Source organism: Asterias rubens, unplaced genomic scaffold (genome assembly GCF_902459465.1).
Source record: "Asterias rubens unplaced genomic scaffold, eAstRub1.3, whole genome shotgun sequence".
In the NCBI taxonomy this organism is placed as follows: Eukaryota; Metazoa; Echinodermata; class Asteroidea; order Forcipulatida; family Asteriidae; genus Asterias; species Asterias rubens.
The window spans coordinates 73,207-93,623 of NW_022985711.1; the positions used below are offsets into that span (position 1 = coordinate 73,207).

General features: G+C 39.6%; 2 protein-coding genes across 2 annotated transcripts; both read left to right on the top strand.

The window, feature by feature from the left end:
• Nucleotides 1–3,060: 3,060 nt before the first annotated feature.
• LOC117306005 (collagen alpha-5(VI) chain-like) lies at nt 3,061–9,914 on the top strand. The gene is made up of 6 exons (XM_033790857.1): nt 3,061–3,235; nt 4,565–5,004; nt 6,260–6,365; nt 6,861–7,430; nt 8,323–8,594; nt 8,936–9,914. The coding sequence occupies exons 1-6, from the start codon at nt 3,214–3,216 to the stop codon at nt 9,230–9,232; spliced, it is 1,707 nt and encodes a 568-aa protein (XP_033646748.1). The 5' UTR covers nt 3,061–3,213; the 3' UTR covers nt 9,233–9,914.
• A 3,467-nt stretch (nt 9,915–13,381) lies between these two features.
• On the top strand, nt 13,382–15,928 carry LOC117305999. Its single transcript, XM_033790851.1, has 4 exons — nt 13,382–13,419; nt 13,788–13,855; nt 14,780–15,022; nt 15,400–15,928. Exons 1-4 carry the CDS (start codon nt 13,382–13,384, stop codon nt 15,636–15,638), a joined length of 588 nt encoding a protein of 195 aa, XP_033646742.1. The 3' UTR covers nt 15,639–15,928.
• Nucleotides 15,929–20,417: the final 4,489 nt, after the last annotated feature.

Genomic DNA, 20,417 nt, shown 5'->3' on the forward strand with positions numbered 1-20,417 from the left:
ACACCTATGGCAAAGACACACACCTCACCAGCACCCACCCAGAAAAGAACAAAAAACGCACGCCGTACCCAGTCTCACAAAAAGACATTATTATTCTAATATTCAGCAACACTCACAAAACCAATTCATGCAAACGCAAAAGAGCATTATAAAAAGTGTGGAGGGAGTTTGAGTGTTAAATTCAAGTACCCCCCGTATTTCCAGAGGCCGCAGAAATAACGTTTGTCTCATGTGACTACAATAAAAGACACGACCAAATTTGGTTTTGTTGGGGGGGGGGGGGCTGAAATGACTAGTTTTTTAGAGGGGTGTGGTATTATTTACAAAGTAAATAATACTAACAGGAATGACTGTTTTTAATTTTAAGACATGTTTATATTTTCAGTAATTAAAAACTATTTTAAAGAGGTGTCGGTAGGAAACTATATTGTTTGGTATTAAGTAGACTATGGTTTGGGGTTCAAGTTCAACATACCAAATTCCAAGTGTGGGACTGGGGACAAAACGAAGTCCACATGTTGGGTGCGTTGCTTAGCTTCCCTGGGTCAACCCGCCCGGTGTGTGGTGGGGTTTTTTCCAGGACGAACGTGGGTAATTATCTGCACACGTTCGTCCTGGGGAAAAAAACCGCCACACACCGGGGTCGACCCAGGGAAGCTAAACGAACGCACCCATAAATTATGATTATGTAGGGACTTGAAACACTATGTCGACTAACAATCGTCCACACACAGCTCTATGTTGCATCCACTTTATTATATTTGGACATTCCTTGCTTCTGTAAGGAAAATCAGATTCTTCAACACTGGGTGCGTTCGTTTAGCTTCCCTGGGTCGACCCCGGTCTGCCCCGGTACATTCGAATAGCTTTGACGGGGCTCACCCGGGTCAGCCCTCAGTGCCCTGCTTGTGGAGTGGGTCACTTGGGGCTGACCTGAGGTGCATGCCGTCTCCACGAGAGGGCGAGTGTGATCGTTCGGGGTCGACCCAGGGAAGCTTATCGAACGCACCATATGTAACAACAATTGTGTGGAGTGTGGAAGTGTGGAAGTCCACATAGTGTTTCAAGTCAACACACTGTGCGGGCTTCTTTTGTTCTCTCTGGCGCACGCGCACTTTTACATTGTTTGACATCAAAGAGATCTATTATCAATGACCTCATTTTAATTTGACCAATTAGAGTCCGTTTGGAGTGGTTGTCATGTGCTCATTTAATGCATAATTTTTAGGCAAAATACATTAAACGAATAATTATCATAAATAGCATGGAGATATATTTTTCACTGTGTTACTACAGAAAATTATCACTAAAAACAAGAAACAAAACAAAACCCAAAAGACAGCCTTTTATAAATATAACCATATCCTTGAGAAATGTCTTGTTTAAAATAAAATTCAGATGGAACTCTCACCAAGTTGATACAAAAACCAGTAGAAATACTAAGAAAATATCAAATAATGTATGCAAAATATGAAAGTGTTACGCAGAATTGTTGTATAGTAAAATAAAAAGAATTACAGTGCCTATGCTACAATAGAAAAAGTGTATTGCTTCTATTAATATTGGAGACCGCCGAGCTGTGCTAAGCAGCTAAAAGTGTAACGAAACTAACCATGGAATTGCCCATAAGCTTTGTTAATTCTACCATCATTATCTTCAAACCGTTTAAGTTTTATGTTATTATAGCTTATAAGTCTTGTGTAAATCTGTGGACATGTTTTGTGTCGTACAAAAACTACCAAAACCTTTAAAACTTGTTGTCGGCATTTGTTGTCAGGCGTATTGTCAGTTATCGTTACTATGTGCAATGGTTTTGGGTTTATATTCAGGTGGGTTTTTTCAGGGATGTGATTGGCTGTTGAAAAAAAAGGAGTTGTTTTGAGGATGGGGGTTTAAAAAAAAACTATTTCCGATTTAAAACGGACAAATCAAATCCCTGTTTTTCCGAATTCCGCTTGTAAAGTTGTAGCCGTCGATAAAGGTTTAGCTTCACCGAAGTTCATGCGCTCTGTATATATCCTATAGAGGGTTTGTTTATCTTTTATTTGAATAAAAAACCTTGTCATAACTTTCTTTGAAAATAAGTTCGGAGTGACGCGATTGACTAGGTACAATGTTCGTCATACCTATAGCCGTAGGCCATGTCAGACAACTGGCAACCAAGGCCCACCGTCAATGAAACTTGGCCCCTTTCCTGCGACAATCTCTAACAAGAGAACACAAAAATTCACATTTATTTGAATGGTCGCATATATTTTTTTGAGATCGTTAGATAAAGTTTGGGAAATGACTCATGATTTGCCAGTATGCACTGCATTTGGTTGCTTCATGTTGCCGTGTAAAAAGTTGCCTCATGTGACAAGGAATTCAACAGCAAACAGAGAATCTAGTGACATGGAAAAGCCGCTCCCGTTAATACATACCGGCTAAAAGTGCATGGTCACTCTAAACAATAATTCAATTCAAAGTTCTATAACTTTTTCTGTGACGTCACTCAATTGATGAAAAAGTAGATTATTTTGACGAATTTACAGTCAATTAATTGTATATACGGGATCTACAGTTGAGTGTACAAAGTGATAGTTCAACTTGAAAATGAATCTTTCCCCAAATAACACGATGTGAAAAAAATCAGCTGTAAACATTTATTTCAATGTCCAAAAGCATTTACCAGTTAATCAAATTAATTTAGTAAAAGACGTAGTCCTAAGTTAGGACAAATAACTCGTCCTAAACTCGAGATAAGACTAATCTAACCCTGTTTTTGAAATCCCACCCGGAGCCTTGCACGTAGATTGGGTTTTCAGTCCGGACTTTGATCGCGTTGGTTTTCCCCTTTGGGCATAAATATGGGTTGTTTCTATAAAAATGATTGATGTATTCTCGTTTTATATTCATCCTGTCATTGGCGCTAACTGTGTCAATTAATGCGATACATCGAACCAGGACTGGAACTACAAACAAAAATTAGCATATCAATGCATCTGGCAAAGATCCCGAACCCGGAACCAGACGTGTTTTTTTTCTTGAAACCACAGCAAAGACCACAAAGTGTGTTCGTGTACATAAGCACAACTATCCAACCAACGGGCCCCAAATCGACAACTGCGCCATCAGGGGTATTTAATCAAGAGTTGCAATAGTTTTGTCATCACTAATTTTGGAAGCCTCCTGATTAACGAAACCGCACTAAAGAACAGTCTTCAACTAACCATGGGGATAGGCTTGATAAAAGGTGGGTCTTTTGGCAAACAAACAAATTAATCTGCCTTTTTATTTTTCCAGTTCCCTCCTTTTGATTAACTTATTGAAACGATGATTGTTTGTATCATTCATTATGTTCTGTATAGCTTTTAGTGACTTTTAAAGCCAGTGGACACTATTGGTAATTTTCAAAGACCACTCTTCTCACTTGCTGTATCTCAACATAATATGCATAAAATAACAAACCTGTGAAAATTTGAGCTCGATTGGTCGTCGGAGTTGCGAGATAACTATGAAAGAAACAAAAACATCCTTGTCACACGAAGTTGTGTGCTTTCAGATGCTTGATTTCGGGACCTCAAATTCTAAACTTGAGGTCTCGAAATCAAATTCGTGGAAAATTACTTCTTTCTCGAAAACTACTCCACTTCAGAGGGAGCCATTTCTCACAATGTTTTATACTACCAACCTCTCCCCATTACTCGTTACCAAGTAAGGTGTTATGCTAATAATTATTTTGAGTAATTACCAATAGTGTCCACTACCTTTAACATGAGGGCATAAGTAAGGCTCCAAATTCGCTTGACACACATGTTTCTCCTGAAGACAGGCAGAGTATACTGTTCGAAACATCGATACCACGCCGGCACTTTTCAAAGCCAACACGCATACAAAAGAGATTTACACATTGTTGTACCCGCAAGTTTACTATTTTATAGGTTCTTCATATTATGTTTCTGAGTAAAGAACTACTTTCAAAGCATTCTCTGTTTGAAGTGCTTGTCTGCAAAGTTGCTGAAATTGAACCAATCACTTCAGCTCACCTATATGTTTCTTAATACAGAATTTATCTCAAAGCATTCTGAACATAGTTGTCGCCAAACTCGCTTAGATCGAACCAGTCTCTTCACCAGACCTACATGCTTCTTACCACAGATTTAATCTTAAAGCATTCTGAGTTTGACCAAATTTTGTCTTCAAACTTGCTAACATTAAACCAGTCGCTTCAGCTCACCCATGTTTCTTACTACAAAGTCGCTGAGAATCAGTAGTTTAACCACATACCATGTTACTTACGACACAGAATTAATTTGAAAAATTGTTTTCAAACCTGCTGAGATTTAACCAATAGCTTCAGCACACCTATTTTATTAATACACTAAAATAATCTCAAAGCATTCTGATATATATATATATTTAAATTGGCTTGCAACTTTCTGACATTAAAACAGTCGCTTGAGCACACCTATATTGCTGTTAAAGCCTTGAGCGTCACTGATAACGGATGCGCGTTATATAACAAGCAACTATTATCTTAAAATAAAAAATATTTTGATCGTGTTTCTAAACTGTTTTGCAGTTGCCCTATTGGCATCTTTGATAGTCGCTTGCTTCAAGCAATCATCACTGGCTGGTACGGACAACACCATCCTCCCAGATGCCTTTGGTCCCGATGTCGTGGATGCCACCATCGGCAAGATAGCAATAGTTGAACAGGCCAGCCTACTCAAACCGCAGGACAGGATTCTGATTCGCATAGCATGGGTAGAAACGCAGTTCGGCACTGCACAGCTCACTCACCCTAACTACTACGGTGGGATATGGCGTGTCGATCGTGCTATGTTTGATGTTACTGTGGGCATGTTCAACATGGACAGATACAGTGATATATTTGAGGCGATTTCAACTCACCTGGGGATAATCTGGGTCCAGTCTACTTGGGAACACTGCCGCCAACCTTTGTACTCCGGTCTTGCTGCTCGTCTATTTCTTCACAACGCCAACCCGATCATCCCACCGGTAAGTTGCATTGATATCGTGGCTATCAAAGGGTGTACGTTTGGTATCTCTCCCTGAATAAATGACAATAAAAACTTATTTCTTATAACATAAGTCTCATGAATTGTGTACCCAGTGCATGGTGGTAGAGTTTAAAGGGGGTGCTATATTTGCTGTCATTTATTTCTGATATATGTATTGAACATCAATAAAATGTGTTTAGTTTTTCCCCCGACATATCTCACTTGCGTAATTAGCGAATAAGTCATGCCCCCCCCCCTTTTGTGGATTGTTACCGCCCCCCTACCATCGACGTCACGTCGGGAATTCAAACATATCGTCGGCAAGAAGAGTCTGGTCCCTAACTACACGCGCCTAGGTACCAGGCCACACAGTGCACACCTCTCTATATGCACAGCCAGGGGGCCCGACGGCTCGGGTTACCGTCATGATGTCACGTTTATGCAAATGAAGGCTCCCTTTTAGGGGCGGGGTGGGTTCCCCTAGTCTCTTAAAAAACATTTTAAAAATACTTGCGCATTTAATAAAAAATATAAAAAAACATTTCAGGTTTAAAAAGTCATGTTTAATCGTTTAAATTATTTAAAAAAACACTTCAGCCACTATTTAAAGCAAGACAGTCCTCCGCCGTGAGCGATTGGCAAAGCTTAGTGTACCAATTCCTTTTGTAGTTGCGGGGACGGTAGTTGGTTGGGTTTTTTGTTGGGGTGTGTGTGTGGTTGGTTTTTTACAGGTTTTGTTTTGCCCGTCTCGCTTTGATCTTTATATTTTATATGATGATGTATTGAAATATGCATTGTTTTATGATTTCATTAATGTCTCATAAATATTAATTTGGAACAACAAGCAATTTTTTTTTAGAACCAACACAACTCGAAAGAAATTGATTGTGCATTGTTAAGATGATCAGAGCATACTGATCAAAACTGTGATTTGTCAACCATCAGCCCCAATTCCTTAGAGCTACTAAGCACACACATTTGCTTTGCATGAAATTTCTTCCTTACCAACCAAATTTCCGTTTGTTGTTTATTATTGCTTGTTACTTGTATTCAGCTGTTTGCTTATCCTGAAAATGACGTGGAAATTTGGTAGGTTTTCCTGTTTTTATCAAGGAAGAAACATCATGCTAAGCAAATTTTTGTGCTGAGCAGCTCTATGAAATTGTGAAAATAGTTCTTTTCACAGATCCAACACTCAAAAAGAGATTTACAAGTGATTTCTTTTGCTGTTTTTTCTAACTCTGTTACTACAGGGCTGGTCTGTGGAGCAACAAGCAATTTATTGGCGAGACAACTACCCACACGATCCTCCTACTGGTAATGTGACGTATTTTTCCGTAAGAGTCGCAGAATTACCAGGTAGGTTAATTACAACTGTAACAAGAGGGCGTTTTTGTTTTTGTTTTTTTCAAGGGGGTGATGATTTAAGAGGGCGATATATTTTTTTTTTTTCTTGTTCTTTTAGCAGAGGTGGCACTCTTTAGAATAAAATAATAAAACTTACAACAACTAAATCACAACTCTTATGTACATGACTCTCTGCAATGCATGTAAACCTCTCCCAACTGGCATTAGTGGAGATATCAAGTCCAAGGGGGCGAAGACTGATTTCATTTCAAAACATCTTTCCAGAGATAAAAATAAAACTTGCCTATCTGAGATTTTTGCGAGCTTCGCTGGTAAGTAAAGTTAAATGTACATTAGGCTGGTTATACATAACCTATTATACACGTCAACTTATTACACACGTCATCACGCGATTTATTTTATTAGATACTTTTCTTGAAACTAATCGGGCATTTAAACAATCACAGTGTTACTATTTTAATTGTTGATTTTCTTTTATTTCACCAGGATGTACAAACAAGGGCATCGATTTGGTCTTTGTAGTTGACGGTTCTGGAAGTGTTGGATCAAGTAATTTCGAGACGTCCAAGCAATTTGTAAATGACGTTGTCGATTCATTTGAGATTGGTAGCGATCGCACACGCGTTGGAGTCATTCAGTATTCCTCCTCTGTTAACATCGAGTTTCACTTGAACCAATACACGGATAAAAGTTCACTTCAACAGGCGATTAGTAGTATAAATTACATAGGTGGAGGTACTAATACGGAGGAGGCTTTGAATGTCATGGTAGATGAAGGTTTCAAAGTTACAAACGGAGCCAGGGAGCTTGGTATTCCACGGGTGGCAGTTGTTCTAACAGATGGTCAATCACAAGGAGCTGACCGTGTCCGTGTGCCAGCAGACAGAGCCCGCGAAGAGGACATTACCATCTTTGCCATCGGTGTAACGGCAAACATAAATCAGGCTGAGCTGAACGCTATTGCAAACAAACCGAACGATACCTACGTGTTTGAGGTTAGCAATTTTGATGCTATCGCAACAATCGGTGCTACACTCCAAGATACCGCATGTGATCGTAAGTATTTACCATGAATGTTTGGTCTATTAAAGGCAGTTGACACTATCGGTAATTACTCAAAATAATTATTAGCATAAAACTTTTCTTGGTGACGAGTAATGTGGAGAGGTTGATGGTATAAAACATTGTGAGAAACGGCTCCCTCTGAAATGCCATAGTTTTCGAGAAAGAAGTAATTTTCCACGAATTTGATTTCGAGACCTCAGATTTAGAACTTGAGGTCTCGAAATCAACCATCTAAACGCACACAACTTCGTGTGACAAGGGTGTTTTTTCTTTCATTATTATCTCGCAAGTTCGATGACCAATTGAGCCCAAATTTTTACAGGTTTGTTATTGTATGCATATGTGGAGAAACACCAACTGTGCAGGCTAGTCTTTGACAACTACCAACAGTGTCCACTGCCTTTAAAGGAACATTACATATTTCTTTGCTAACAAGTAATCCACCAGATTTACATAAAAAAACTGAAGAAGTTTGCGATCGATCAGCCATCTGATGGGTCACGAGAACATAGTAAAAAACGATCGCGGTGCTGGGGCGCATACAGCTGCCACAGCCAGGAACACCGGGGCGAACCCCTTCTCTTTTCGATAAAAAGATGTGTCCAACGGTTTTACGTCCCATCCAAAGGACGAAGCAATGAGTAAATGTCTTGCTTAATTAAGGACAAAATTGTCACGGTTGGGATTCGAGCCCCCACGTTCTTGGCACACCGTTTTCCACGCTCCCTCTACGACACACAATTACTTCACTTGATGTTGAACCCACACCCCGATGACCTAACCACTAGAACTTTAATCGGACGCTCTAAACAGCTCGACCATGAAACCCTTTTTTATTTTTTTTAAATAGTATTCAATGCTTAAGATTTGTTTGGGTTTTCAGAATCTGCAGAGCTGCCTCCACTCGCCGAGCTCAACGGTACAATCGGAGAAAACCAAGCACAGAACTTCGTTCAAGACATACCTCCAGAAGGTATTACCATTATTCTCCGAACAGCTAATGGTACCGTAGTCATGTATGGATCCACAACCCTCGAATTGCCCAACTCGGCCCTCAACGATTTCATACTGACAGCCATCGAAGGACAAGGCCCCGTGGAGATCTTCATTGGAGAAGGCTTCTTTGGTAGTTTGCTCGGCCGTAGACGACGTCAGGTATGACTTTGTAACCTTTCAACTGAAAATGTTTTCAAAGACCAGTATACTCACTTGGTGTTTTGTTTCCGAACCAAATATTTAACAGATTTGTACAAATTTGGACTCAATTGGTCATCGAATTTGCAAAAGAAAAATGTAAGAAAAACATCCTTGTTGCATTAATACTTTGTGTGCTTTTGGATGCATAATAAAAGGCTTCAGCTGAATTGTTTTATTATTAATTTTTGATTGAGAAATTATCTTTTCTCAAAAAATACTTCACTTCAGAGAGAACCGTAAACAAAAATGCTCGATACAAAATATGTTTTTTTTTTTTTTTTTTTTTTTTTTTTTTTCAGGTGCCTAATCAGAACGACACGAAAGCGAACAATGAAACAATCGGCAAACTGTATATCAGCATCAAGGGAAAGCAAGCAACCAATGTCTTCTCATTGGTTACAGCCGAGGGTGACGTCACCAAACCAGAAGCCACCGAACCGGGAACCACCCAACCGGAAACTACCGAACCAGAAGGCACCCAACCCGACACCACCAAACCTGACAATGGCGTTGGCATAGTCACTACGACAGTGCCATACATTGCTCTGATCATCCTGAATGCATTTATTACTGCTCGTTTGGCAATTGCACTTTAAATCTAAACTAATTCGAGCTTTATCACGCTGCCACTATCTTGTTCATGTTTTAAAGTTAAAAGATCATCATTTAAAGTCAACAATGAATAACAAAGTACTAGCGAAAATTTAAACAATAAGCAAAATGCAAACACACACCTATGGCAAAGACACACACCTCACCAGCACCCACCCAGAAAAGAACAAAAAACGCACGCCGTACCCAGTCTCACAAAATACATTATTATTCCAATATTCAGCAACACTCACAAAACAAATTCAAGCAAACGCAAAAGAGCATTATAAAAAGTGTGGAGGGAGTTTGAGTGTTAAATTCAAGTACCCCCAGTATTTCCAGAGGCCGCAGAAATAACGTTTGTCTCATGTGACTACAATAAAAGACACGACCAAATTTGGTTTTGTTGGGGGGCTGAAATGACTAGTTTTTTAGAGGGGTGTGGTATTATTTACAAAGTAAATAATACTAAAAGGTATTACTGTTTTTAATTTTAAGACATGTTTATATTTTCAGTAATTAAAAACTATTTTAAAGAGGTGTCGGTAGGAAATTATATTGTTTGGTATTAAGTAGACTATGGTTTGGGGTTCAAGTTCAACATACCAAGTTCCAAGTGTGGGACTGGGGACAAAACGAAGTCCACATATTGGGCGTTCGTTTAGCTTCCCTGTGTCAACCCGCCCGGTGTGTGGTGGGGTTTTTTTCCAGGACGAACGTGGGTAAATATCTGCACACGTTCGTCCTGGGGAAAAAAACCGCCACACACCGGGGTCGACCCAGGGAAGCTAAACAAACGCACCCATATGATTATGTAGGGACTTGAAACACTATGTCGACTAACAATCGTCCACACACAGCTCTATGTTGCATCCACTTTATTATATGTGGGCATTTCTTGCTTCTGTAAGGAAAATCAGATTCTTCAACACTGGGTGCGTTCGTTTAGCTTCCCTGGGTCGACCCCGGTCTGCCCCGGTACATTCGAATAGCTTTGACGGGGCTCACCCGGGTCAGCCCTCAGTGCCCTGCTTGTGGAGTGGGTCACTTGGGGCTGACCTGAGGTGCATGCCGTCTCCACGAGAGGGCGAGTGTGATCGTTCGGGGTCGACCCAGGGAAGCTTATCGAACGCACCATATGTAACAACAATTGTGTGGAGTGTGGAAGTGTGGAAGTACACATAGTGTTTCAAGTCAACACTGTGCGGGCTTCTTTTTGTTCTCTCTCTCTCGCTCAGCATAATAAGTATTGTAAGGTGAAGGAAACGAAGTTTGTAGTATTTTAGATTATACTGTTATTAGCAACAATGTAACTCCTATAACCAGCTCCTGATGAAATCCAAGTCTCATAACTTCACCTCAAAGATAGAGCAAAGTAACACTAAACAGCTGTTCCATGCCCAGTTCGTAAACAAACTCACTGCACCAACGTCACATCAAGCCCTCCCTGACAGTGAATCCAATCAACAGTTGGCTTATGACTTTGGAAAGTTCAAGGTATTGTGTCTTCATTAGGATGATATCCTCTTCCTATACGGATAATGTGTCATCATGCAACTCTTCGTTCATTGACTTTGATCCGGTATCAGAGGATGAAGTCCGTAAAACTATCCTAATAGAGAGTCCTCCCAAGTCCTGCAGCCTTGACCCGATAACCACCACTCTACTCAAGGAATGCATCAACGAACTTGTTCCATTTATTACAAAACTTGTCAACCAATCACTAACTACTGGTATTGTTCCAAAGGCTTTTAAAATATCCCATGTTGGACCTGTATTGAAGAAACCTAGTCTGGATCGAAATGAACTAAAAAATTGTCGTCAAATTGCAATTCTGTTGTTTGTTGCGAAAGTTATGGAACGAATTGTTTCAAACCAGCTTCGACTGTATCTTGAGGAAAATTGCTTGAGCACAGTCAGCTTACAGACGTTTCCACTCAACCAGAGACTGCACTGCTTAAAGTATATAATGATCTCCTACTGGCTGTTGACAAGGGTCAAGAGGCCATTTTAGTAATGCTAGACTATATTCGGCAGCGTTCGATACTATTAATCATATCACTCTAGTTGAGCGCTTTTACCACAGGTTTGGAATTGGCGGTACTGCATCGAAATGGTGTAAAGGCAGTGGACACTATTGGTAATTACTCAAAATAAGTATTATCATAAAACCTTACTTGATTACGTGTAATGGGGAGAGATTGATAGTATAACACATTGTGAGAAACGGCTCCCTCTGAAGTAATGTAGTTTTTGAGAAAGAAGTAATTTTCCACGAATTTGATTTCGAGACCTCAGATTTAGGATTTGAGGTCTCGAAAATTTCGAAATCAAGCATCTGAAAGCATACAACACCGTGTGACAAGGGTGTTTTTTTTTCTTCATTATTATCTCGCAACTTCGACGACCAATTGAGCTCAAATGTTCACAGGATTGTCATTTTATGCATTTATATGCCAAATTACCAATTACCAATAGTGTCCAAATGAACAAAAATTGCGGAAATCGGCAACTTCATTCCTAATTAAACTACAAAATTAAGCCAAGAAAAGCCATTGAAAACTACCGATGTTATAGAGACCTTGGTGTAAAATATTCCGACCGTTTTTACCCAGATGGCCGTTCGACCTCAAACCTCTACGGGTTTGTCAGTTTAATGTATTTTTTTGCCGTGTGAAAAGGGCTTTATTTGCACTAGTACTTCTTAGGTAAAAGTAGCAGGTATAATTATTGTCGTAGGTCCAGATCTCCGATAAAATGTAGCAATGTTGGACAAGACTTTAAAAGGGACCCTGGACACTCCAAAAAATTGGACACACACGAGGTACATTTTGTAAAATTTTACAACCATGCTACAATTTAGCAAGGGAGCCTTGATTAAATTGCTCTCGTGTGAAAGGGGCTTAATTGTCTGCAAAGAATGTTCCAACGTCCAAAGTTTGTTTGTTTATATGATTTCCCGTCAAGCCGGAACTGGACAAACTTCCCGGTTTGCCGGGGACATAAACACCAAGTTTGCAACAGCCAATCTCTCTCATACAAATATCGGCTTAACGTCTATGGATATGATTTGAACAATTCAATATACTACAATACTTATTCTAGTCATTGTGAAATCAGCGGTTAGATTGGTAGGATTCGAACCCATAACTTTTTGATCGAAAGTCCTGCAGTCTAATACTGAACCAAGATCTCACAAATGACAGGTTTTATACTTTTTTAACCTTGACAGCCCCGGCTGTCCAACTTGTAATCATTGTGTATATGTCTAAAGATCTAAAACAAAATAAAGACAATGACAAATATCTTTGAGAAAAAAAAAACTTGCATAATGATATCGTCCTTGGTCCTTGGTAATTACTCAAAATAGTTGTTAGCGTGCAGAAAAAATACTTGGTAACGAGCAATGGAGAGCTGTTGATAGTACAAAACATTGTGAGAAACGGCTCCTTCTGAAGTAACGTAGTTTTTGAGAAAGAAGTAATTTTTAAATGAAATATTTGAATTGGATTCGAGACCTCAGCTAAATTCTCGAAATCAAGCATCTGAAAGCACACAACTTATGCAACAAGGTTTTTTTTTTTTTTTCCATTATTTTCTCGCAACTTCGACGACCAATAGACCGATTGCGCTAAACGTCACAATACCTGTAATCTATATTATAACAGCGCTTAAATCGCATTGGCGCTGCCATGTTGTTTTCCCGTTAAATGGTGCCCGCACCCTGCTAAAATGATGCGTCGTGGGGTCAATTTCGGGGTACCCGTGGGTTGGGGATATGTGTTGCTTGTGACGTCACAGTCAAAGCGCGAGCGTGTATAACTTTGGAATTGAGTGCAGGCGTCCTTTGTGATGTCACAGTCACAGCATGATTTGGGACGGGGAGAGGAGGAAGGGGCACAAAGTGGTACATCTGTGAAACGGGGGACGGGGAAACGGCACAAATCAAATGACGGGGAAATTAACAGGGCTGGGGTAGGGATTGAAAAAATGAAAAGGGACTATCATGATAATAAATGGGACATTGGACAAGAAAATATTAAACTGAATTTGGGGGGGGGGGGGTATCAAGCCCATCAAACGGGAAAGAACCACAAACGGGACCCGCGCGAAACTGGAAAAAGTTATGGGCAAACAGTGGCAAGCAAAGAACAATGCCAATGCACGGGATCGCGGGGACGGGAGGCGCGGGGTTAGACATGGGACGGGATAGGGAAGGGGCACACGGTGGGACAGGGAGTTGGGGGAAAAATGAATGGGGCTGGGGAGGGGGGAAAAGAAATGGGACTTGAAAACGATACAGGAGAGGAAAATAAAAAACCGAACGGGAACAAAATAAACCAAACGGGATATAAGTGGGACAGGGAAAGAACCACTATCGGGACCCGCTGGAAACTGGAAAACATGGATGGGATCGACAAAATGCAAAAACGAAAAGAAGACGGACAAGTGTACGATTTCACAAAGCACTAAGATTCGTCTTAGCTTAGGATGGGTGGTTTTCCACAGTGATTTGTATTGTGAACCTGCCCAGCCACTTTAACCCTCCCCTGTACACAGCGCTACACTTGCAGCATTTTATACTATCCCAACCATCGGTGCTACACTCCAAGATACCGCATGTGATCGTAAGTATTTACCATGAATGTCTGGTCTATTAATGGAAGCACTTTAAGTAATCCACCATATACATGACAAACCGGTAGAGGTTTGAGATCGATAAGCCATCTGGGTCGCGAGAAAATAAGGGAAAACCGATTACACTTTGCATGACATCGATTTTTTTTTTTTTTTATGAATAAAACGCTCACTGAGCGAGAACTCCAAACGGGAAATTAGTTTTACTTATTTCTCATAAAATATGACATTTCAGACAGAAATATTTCAAGGTATGTTTTCTACTATCGTCATCATTATACCGTGTAAGTTTTATGTAAATCTGTGATCTCAGACGAGGTTTTTGTTTACCAATTCTGAAATGTTCCTTAAAAGTCTGAGAAATCTGAGAATTTTAAATGTTTACATTCTCTGAATAATGGGAATGCCAGCATTAAGTCAAACATGTTTTCCACGAGTGTTGACATAATGTTGTTCTGTCATCCTTCATGTTAAGACATTTGCCATAGCAGTCACTTCTTTCTTGGATTAAATGGTGCAACTTCGAATTAAAATTGTCTTTCTTATATTTTAGTAATATTAACTAGTTCTTAAATAGCGCATTTAACGATGTACTTTACAATAGTGCCCCGGTCATTGGGCCTATGACACTCCTGTAATATTTCTCAGCCCCCGGGGGGTATACAGCCCCGAGGTGCTGTGGCTTTTTCAAACACAATATCAAACTCGCATGAACCTAGTTATACTCCTGGGTGAAGAGAAGCAATTATAGTAAAGTGTATTGCCTAAGGACACAAGTGTCATGAACGGGATTCGAACCCACACCCCGATGACTAAACCCCAGAACTTGAATTCGATGCTCAACAGCTCGGCCATGACACCCCATTATTGTAAAAAAGTAGTCTTCAATGCTTGAGATTTGTTTGGGTTTTCAGAATCTGCTGAGCTGCCTCCACTCGCCGAGCTCAACGGTACAATCGGAGAAAACCAAACACAGGACTTCGCCCAAGACATACCTCCAGAAGGTACCACCATTATTCTCCGTACGGCCAAAGGTACCGTAGCAATGTATGGATCGGCAACCGTCAGGACACCCAACTCGGCCCTCAACGATTTCAACCTGACAGCCACCGAAGGACAAGGCCCCGTGTTGATCTTCATTGGATTCGATTTCTTTGGTTTTGTTAACGGCGGTAAACGACCTCAGGTATGACCTTACGACCTTAATGTACCGCATTAAGGGCACTGGACACGTTGTGTAATTGTCAAAGACCAGTATTCTCACCTGGTGTATCCCAACATATGCATAAAATAACAAACCTGTGAAAATTTGAACTCAATTGGTCATCGAAGTTGCGAGAGAACAATGAAACAAAAAACACCCTTGTTGTATTAATACTTTGTGTGCTTTCGGACGCATAATAAAAGGCTTCAGCTGAATTTTTTCATTATTTGAGTGAGATAATACCTCTTTTTTTTAAACTACGTTACTTTAGAGGGAGCTGTTACAAAAATGCTCGATACATAATGTTTTTGTTTTGCTTTTTTTTGCAGGTGCCCAATCAGAATGACATGGAAGCGAACAATGAAACAATCGGCACAGTGTATTTCACCATCGAGGGAAAGCAAGCAACCAATGTCTTCTCATTGGTTTCAGCCGAGGGTGACGTCACCAAACCGGAACCAACCCAACCAAACTACAATGGCGTTGGTATGGTCACTACGACAGTGTCATACATTGCTCTGATTATTCTGAATGGAGTAATTATTGCTCGTTTGGCAATTGCACTTTAAATCCAAACTGATTCGACTTCCTAATGTATAAAAACATCTATATCACGCTGCCGCCATCTTGATCATGTTCCCTGTATCCAACAACAGTTACGGTTGCTAATATTCATTGTACGAAAAGGAACCAGACTCATTCTCCTTCCAGCCTCAGTTTGCTAACATCGATTTGAATTGGATAAAATCAAGATGGCCGCACCATGGTAAAGGTCTAAGGTATTGCGCACCTTTAGCACATGAGATCATCCGAGTAGGGCGCCCTCATGCATAAAGAGAGGTTAGTTTATGGACACACTCCGCGCAACAGCTTTGTTTACAGACAATCAGTTTATAGGCAATCAGTTGTATAGGTTTTGTTGTTTGCTGTGTTTGTTCTCTTTCATCATTTTCGTCTGCAACAATGACGGCGCGATGACGTCACTGCATGAGGCCTACATAGTTTCTAGAGATAGATAGATAGATATATAGATAGATAGATCGATAAAAGGTTTACTCACACAAGCCGTCACAGCATAAAGACTGAATTGCAACTATGATACAACATTTTTAAATAGTTAAAAGTACATCATTAAAAGTACAGCACTGTATAAAAATCACTGCGAAAAGGGAAACATAAAGCAAAATGCAACCACATACCTCACCAACACACCCAGAATAGAACAAAACAAACGAACAAACCCAGTCTCACACAAACGACAGCATAACTCTAGTACTCTGCAACGATCACAAAACCAATACGCAAGCAAAGGCAAAAAAAACCGTTAACAAAATGTGGAGAGTTTTTTAGTTAAATTCAAGTACCCCCAGTATTTCCAGGGGCCCCAGAACTAACGTTTGTCTCCTGTGACTACAATAAAAGAAACAAACAAATTTGGAAACTGTATTACTGTTTTCTTTTTGAGCGAAATTTGTAAGTTTTTGAACTTCTGCGAACAAAGCATACTGCTTTTGTTGGGGGGGGGGGCTGAAATGACTAAGTTTTTAGAGGGGTGTGGTATTATTAACAAAGTAAATATTAACAAAGTAAATAATACTAACAGGAATTGTTGTTCTTAGTTTTAAGACATGTTTATATTTTCAGTAGTTACAAAATTATTTTAAAGAGGTGTGGGTGATAAACTATATTGTGTGGTACTAACATAGAGTAAGGACAGAGACAACATAGTGTTTCAAGTCAACACACTGTGTGGGCTTCTTTTGTTCTTTCTCTGCATAATAATTATTGTAAGGTAATGGTACGAAGTTTGTAGTATTTAGATTATGTTGTTATTAACTAAAAGTGTTGCTATATATTCCACATTATATAACTGGCCATTTGATTGGTGGAAATTACTTCACGTGACATTCACTATTACTCCCATCCGCACTGGCGATCAAAAAGACCTATTCGCCCATGGGGAATAGCATTTCCCATCCAACAGTTAGGATCATCATTGTTTAGATGGATACCGCCGCATCATAAATGCCCATTATTTTTATTAAAAACTAATATAATGATGAAATAAAATTTAAATTAAGAAGAATTTATTAAAAAGTGATCAAAAAAAGGTTAGTAACTTCTCCAAAATTTCGCAATGTTTGAGAAAATGTCGAAAGGATTGTAGAACATATTAAAACTTGTTGTTATTGACATAAAGCTCAATTCGCCCGAAAGTGTTGCCCAGGAATGTTGAAAGAAGCCGAAAACACCCCACGTAGCACAAGTAAGGACTTACACACTTGATTGAAGTTGCGAGTGCTTCGTGAATATGACGCAACTCGCAAAGAACGAACTAGTAACACGAAAGTGCTTACTCTAAGGCCTAAGAAGAAAAGGCTTCATGAATAAGGCCCCAGGCTCCTAGTGGAGTATACCAATGCCTACGTACATCCTTACGGACTGTGAATTGTAGGTGGCAACGGGCCCTTTGTGGTAATTGACTTCGCCTAATTGGTTCCAAGTCTGCGATCGTGGCTTTCAGTCTACCTGCTGGCCCTTATTATAGGACTCTTTCTCTGTACAGGTACTGTAGTGTAGTACGAAAGTCTAAGGCCGTCAACGTAAACTATTACACTCTGGGAATATTTTTATTCGTGATATTTCAGAATATCTTTATTATTATCAAATATGTTTCATCTAAAGAAAAAGATCAGTGCATAATTCCAAGAAAAATATATATCCAATTTCATAATGTACTACTATAAAATACATTCACAATTTCTAAGTACATTTTCAGACAAGTATCAAATACAGGCACAGGATACTTTACAATTGAGTTTCCAGTTTGCTAACCATCAAAACATTACTAGTACTCAATACACTTGAGTACTACTTGAGCAGTACTTGAGAAGTACTAGAGTACACTTGAGAAGTACTTAAGTTCACTCGAGCAGTACTTGTGAAGTCTCAAGAAATTATCGAGTACACTTGAGAAGTACTCCACAACACTCGAGTAGCAGCCTGTCGAGTAGTACCAGAGTCGTACTTGAGAAGTCCCAAGAAGTACTCAAATACACTCGAGAAGTATTCCAGTACACTCAAGTAGTACTCGAGTAGTACTCAAGCAGTACTTGAGAAGTACTCAAGTACAGTCAAAAAGTACTCCAGTACACTCGAGTAGTGCTCGAGTAGTACTCGAGGAGTACTTGAGAAGTACTCAGGAAGTACTCGAGAAGTACTCAAGTACTCAAGTACTGGAATAGTACTTTAGGGCACTTGAGAAGTGATCCAGTATAGTACTCACTACTGTACCCGAGGCTCTTGAGTACTACTCGACTGTATTGTACACATAACTACTACAGTTTATACTCGAGTACACTCCAGTTTATACTCGAGTACACTCCAGTAGTGTGCTCGAGTACCTACTACGAGTACTACAGCACTGGTTTTTACATCCCGATGTGTTCGATTTCATTGGATGTGTTCTAGATTTTATTTCTACCTTCTCGGAAACTCCTGTAGAAAATAATGTCAGCAATAAATATACAGTAACTGAAGTTGTACTATTCTTTAAAGCTAGTGCAGCAGCTCACTTAAAAGGGCTGTCGTGTCCTCATGATCAAGGCCAGAGGCTGTACGGATTTCTTCATTTCTCCACGTTAAAGGACATGTGCATACGCATTCTCCACAGGTATGACAAAGCAAGACAGAGGGAAGGTATGGCAGTAAATGGGTGAGTGCGAGTTCATCATACAGCCAAAGGCCTGCTTTAATCATGATGACACAGCCCCTTTAAGGAATATAAAGCAAATACTACACATTTGTGTCCATGTAAACAAATCTGCAACAGTTTCAGTTCGTTTTATTGTACACATATCCATGCGTGCAAGCAGCGAATATTATTGTACTAAAAATAACTGTGTCCACCACAAAGTGGATTATCTGCCATCATGCCTCCAATACCTGGCTGGGCCCAATTTCATTACTCTGTGTTACAAGACAGTATTCACTTTACACAGCTTGCACAGAAATTTGACGCTTGTACAGGAAGCAGAGAATTGCAGTAAGCAGAGCCATGAAATTGGGCCCTGTTTAAGAAATACATGCAATTACTTTGAACAAACAGAATAACTAGCTCTACTTACAGCACATGTGCATCACTTGCCTTGAGAAAATATTGAGTTGCTGTCCAGTCTCCTTCCACTTAATAAAATGAAATATTTTGTATATAAGTTATATATTTAGTAAATAGTAAATTAAAAATAAACAAGATACATAAATAAACATGTTTGAAATAATGCTGTGATATCAACGCATACAAGCCAAAAAGTCAGGGTTTAATTTCAAAGAGCTGCTAAAGCAGTAAAATTTGCCTACAAATATTTCCGCTAAGCATATCTAAGCAGGATACCGGTCACAGATTGTAGACAAGGAGTGCCATTTTGGCTATAAATCACATTCTTGTAAGCATAATTTTGCTGCGCTTTTTGAGCAATAAGAAGCCCTATGAATTGGGCCCAGTTATAGAGCTGCTTAAGCAGAAAATATTGCTGAACAATGTCATGCTTAAAAGGAAAAGCAGGATACCAGGGTGCATGTGATATGGTACTTTGGCTGGTAACCTTTTTTTCTGGTAAGCATAACTTTGTTGCGCACTACTTTTGTGCTTACGCAGCTTTAAGAAATTGGGCACAGGGTTCAATCACACTAGAGCTAACTGCAAATCGATCTTAATTGCTAATTGTGATGTCACAATTCAAATCAGTGTGGTAAATAATATCACGTCAGCTCATCTTAAATGAACCTAAGCGCTTTGTGAAATGGACATCCGGGTCAAATTTCATAGAGCTGTTTTAAAAGCACATTTTTATAGTTGGCTAAAAAAAAGCACAACAAAATCATGCTTGTACCAGAATAAGTTTACCAGCCACACTACCATGACGCGTATGTACAATTTGAGACTGGCATCCTGCTCATTTCTGCTAAGCAGACAGCTGCTAAAGCAACATTTTCTGCTTAAGCATGAAATTAGGCCCAGGACTCAGATTAGATATCTGTCACAATTTTGGTGGCTCCAACTTGACTTGAGTCACACCTGTATAGCTCTATGGCCGCACCGGCAAATGACACAGATTTGTCATACACAGTACACACGAAAGTGCTGTCATGCCAGTATTAAAAAGATTATAAGTCAACTTGAATTGGATGTCAATGGCCTGATACAAAACTGGCCAAAGAGAATGGTCTTAGGATTAAAAACTTAAAGGAAAAATATCACTAAAACCCAACAAACACACGAGAGATCATGAAAAACAATTTCAAGGATGAAAAATAAAAAAAAACAAATCTTTTTAAATAGGTAAAAA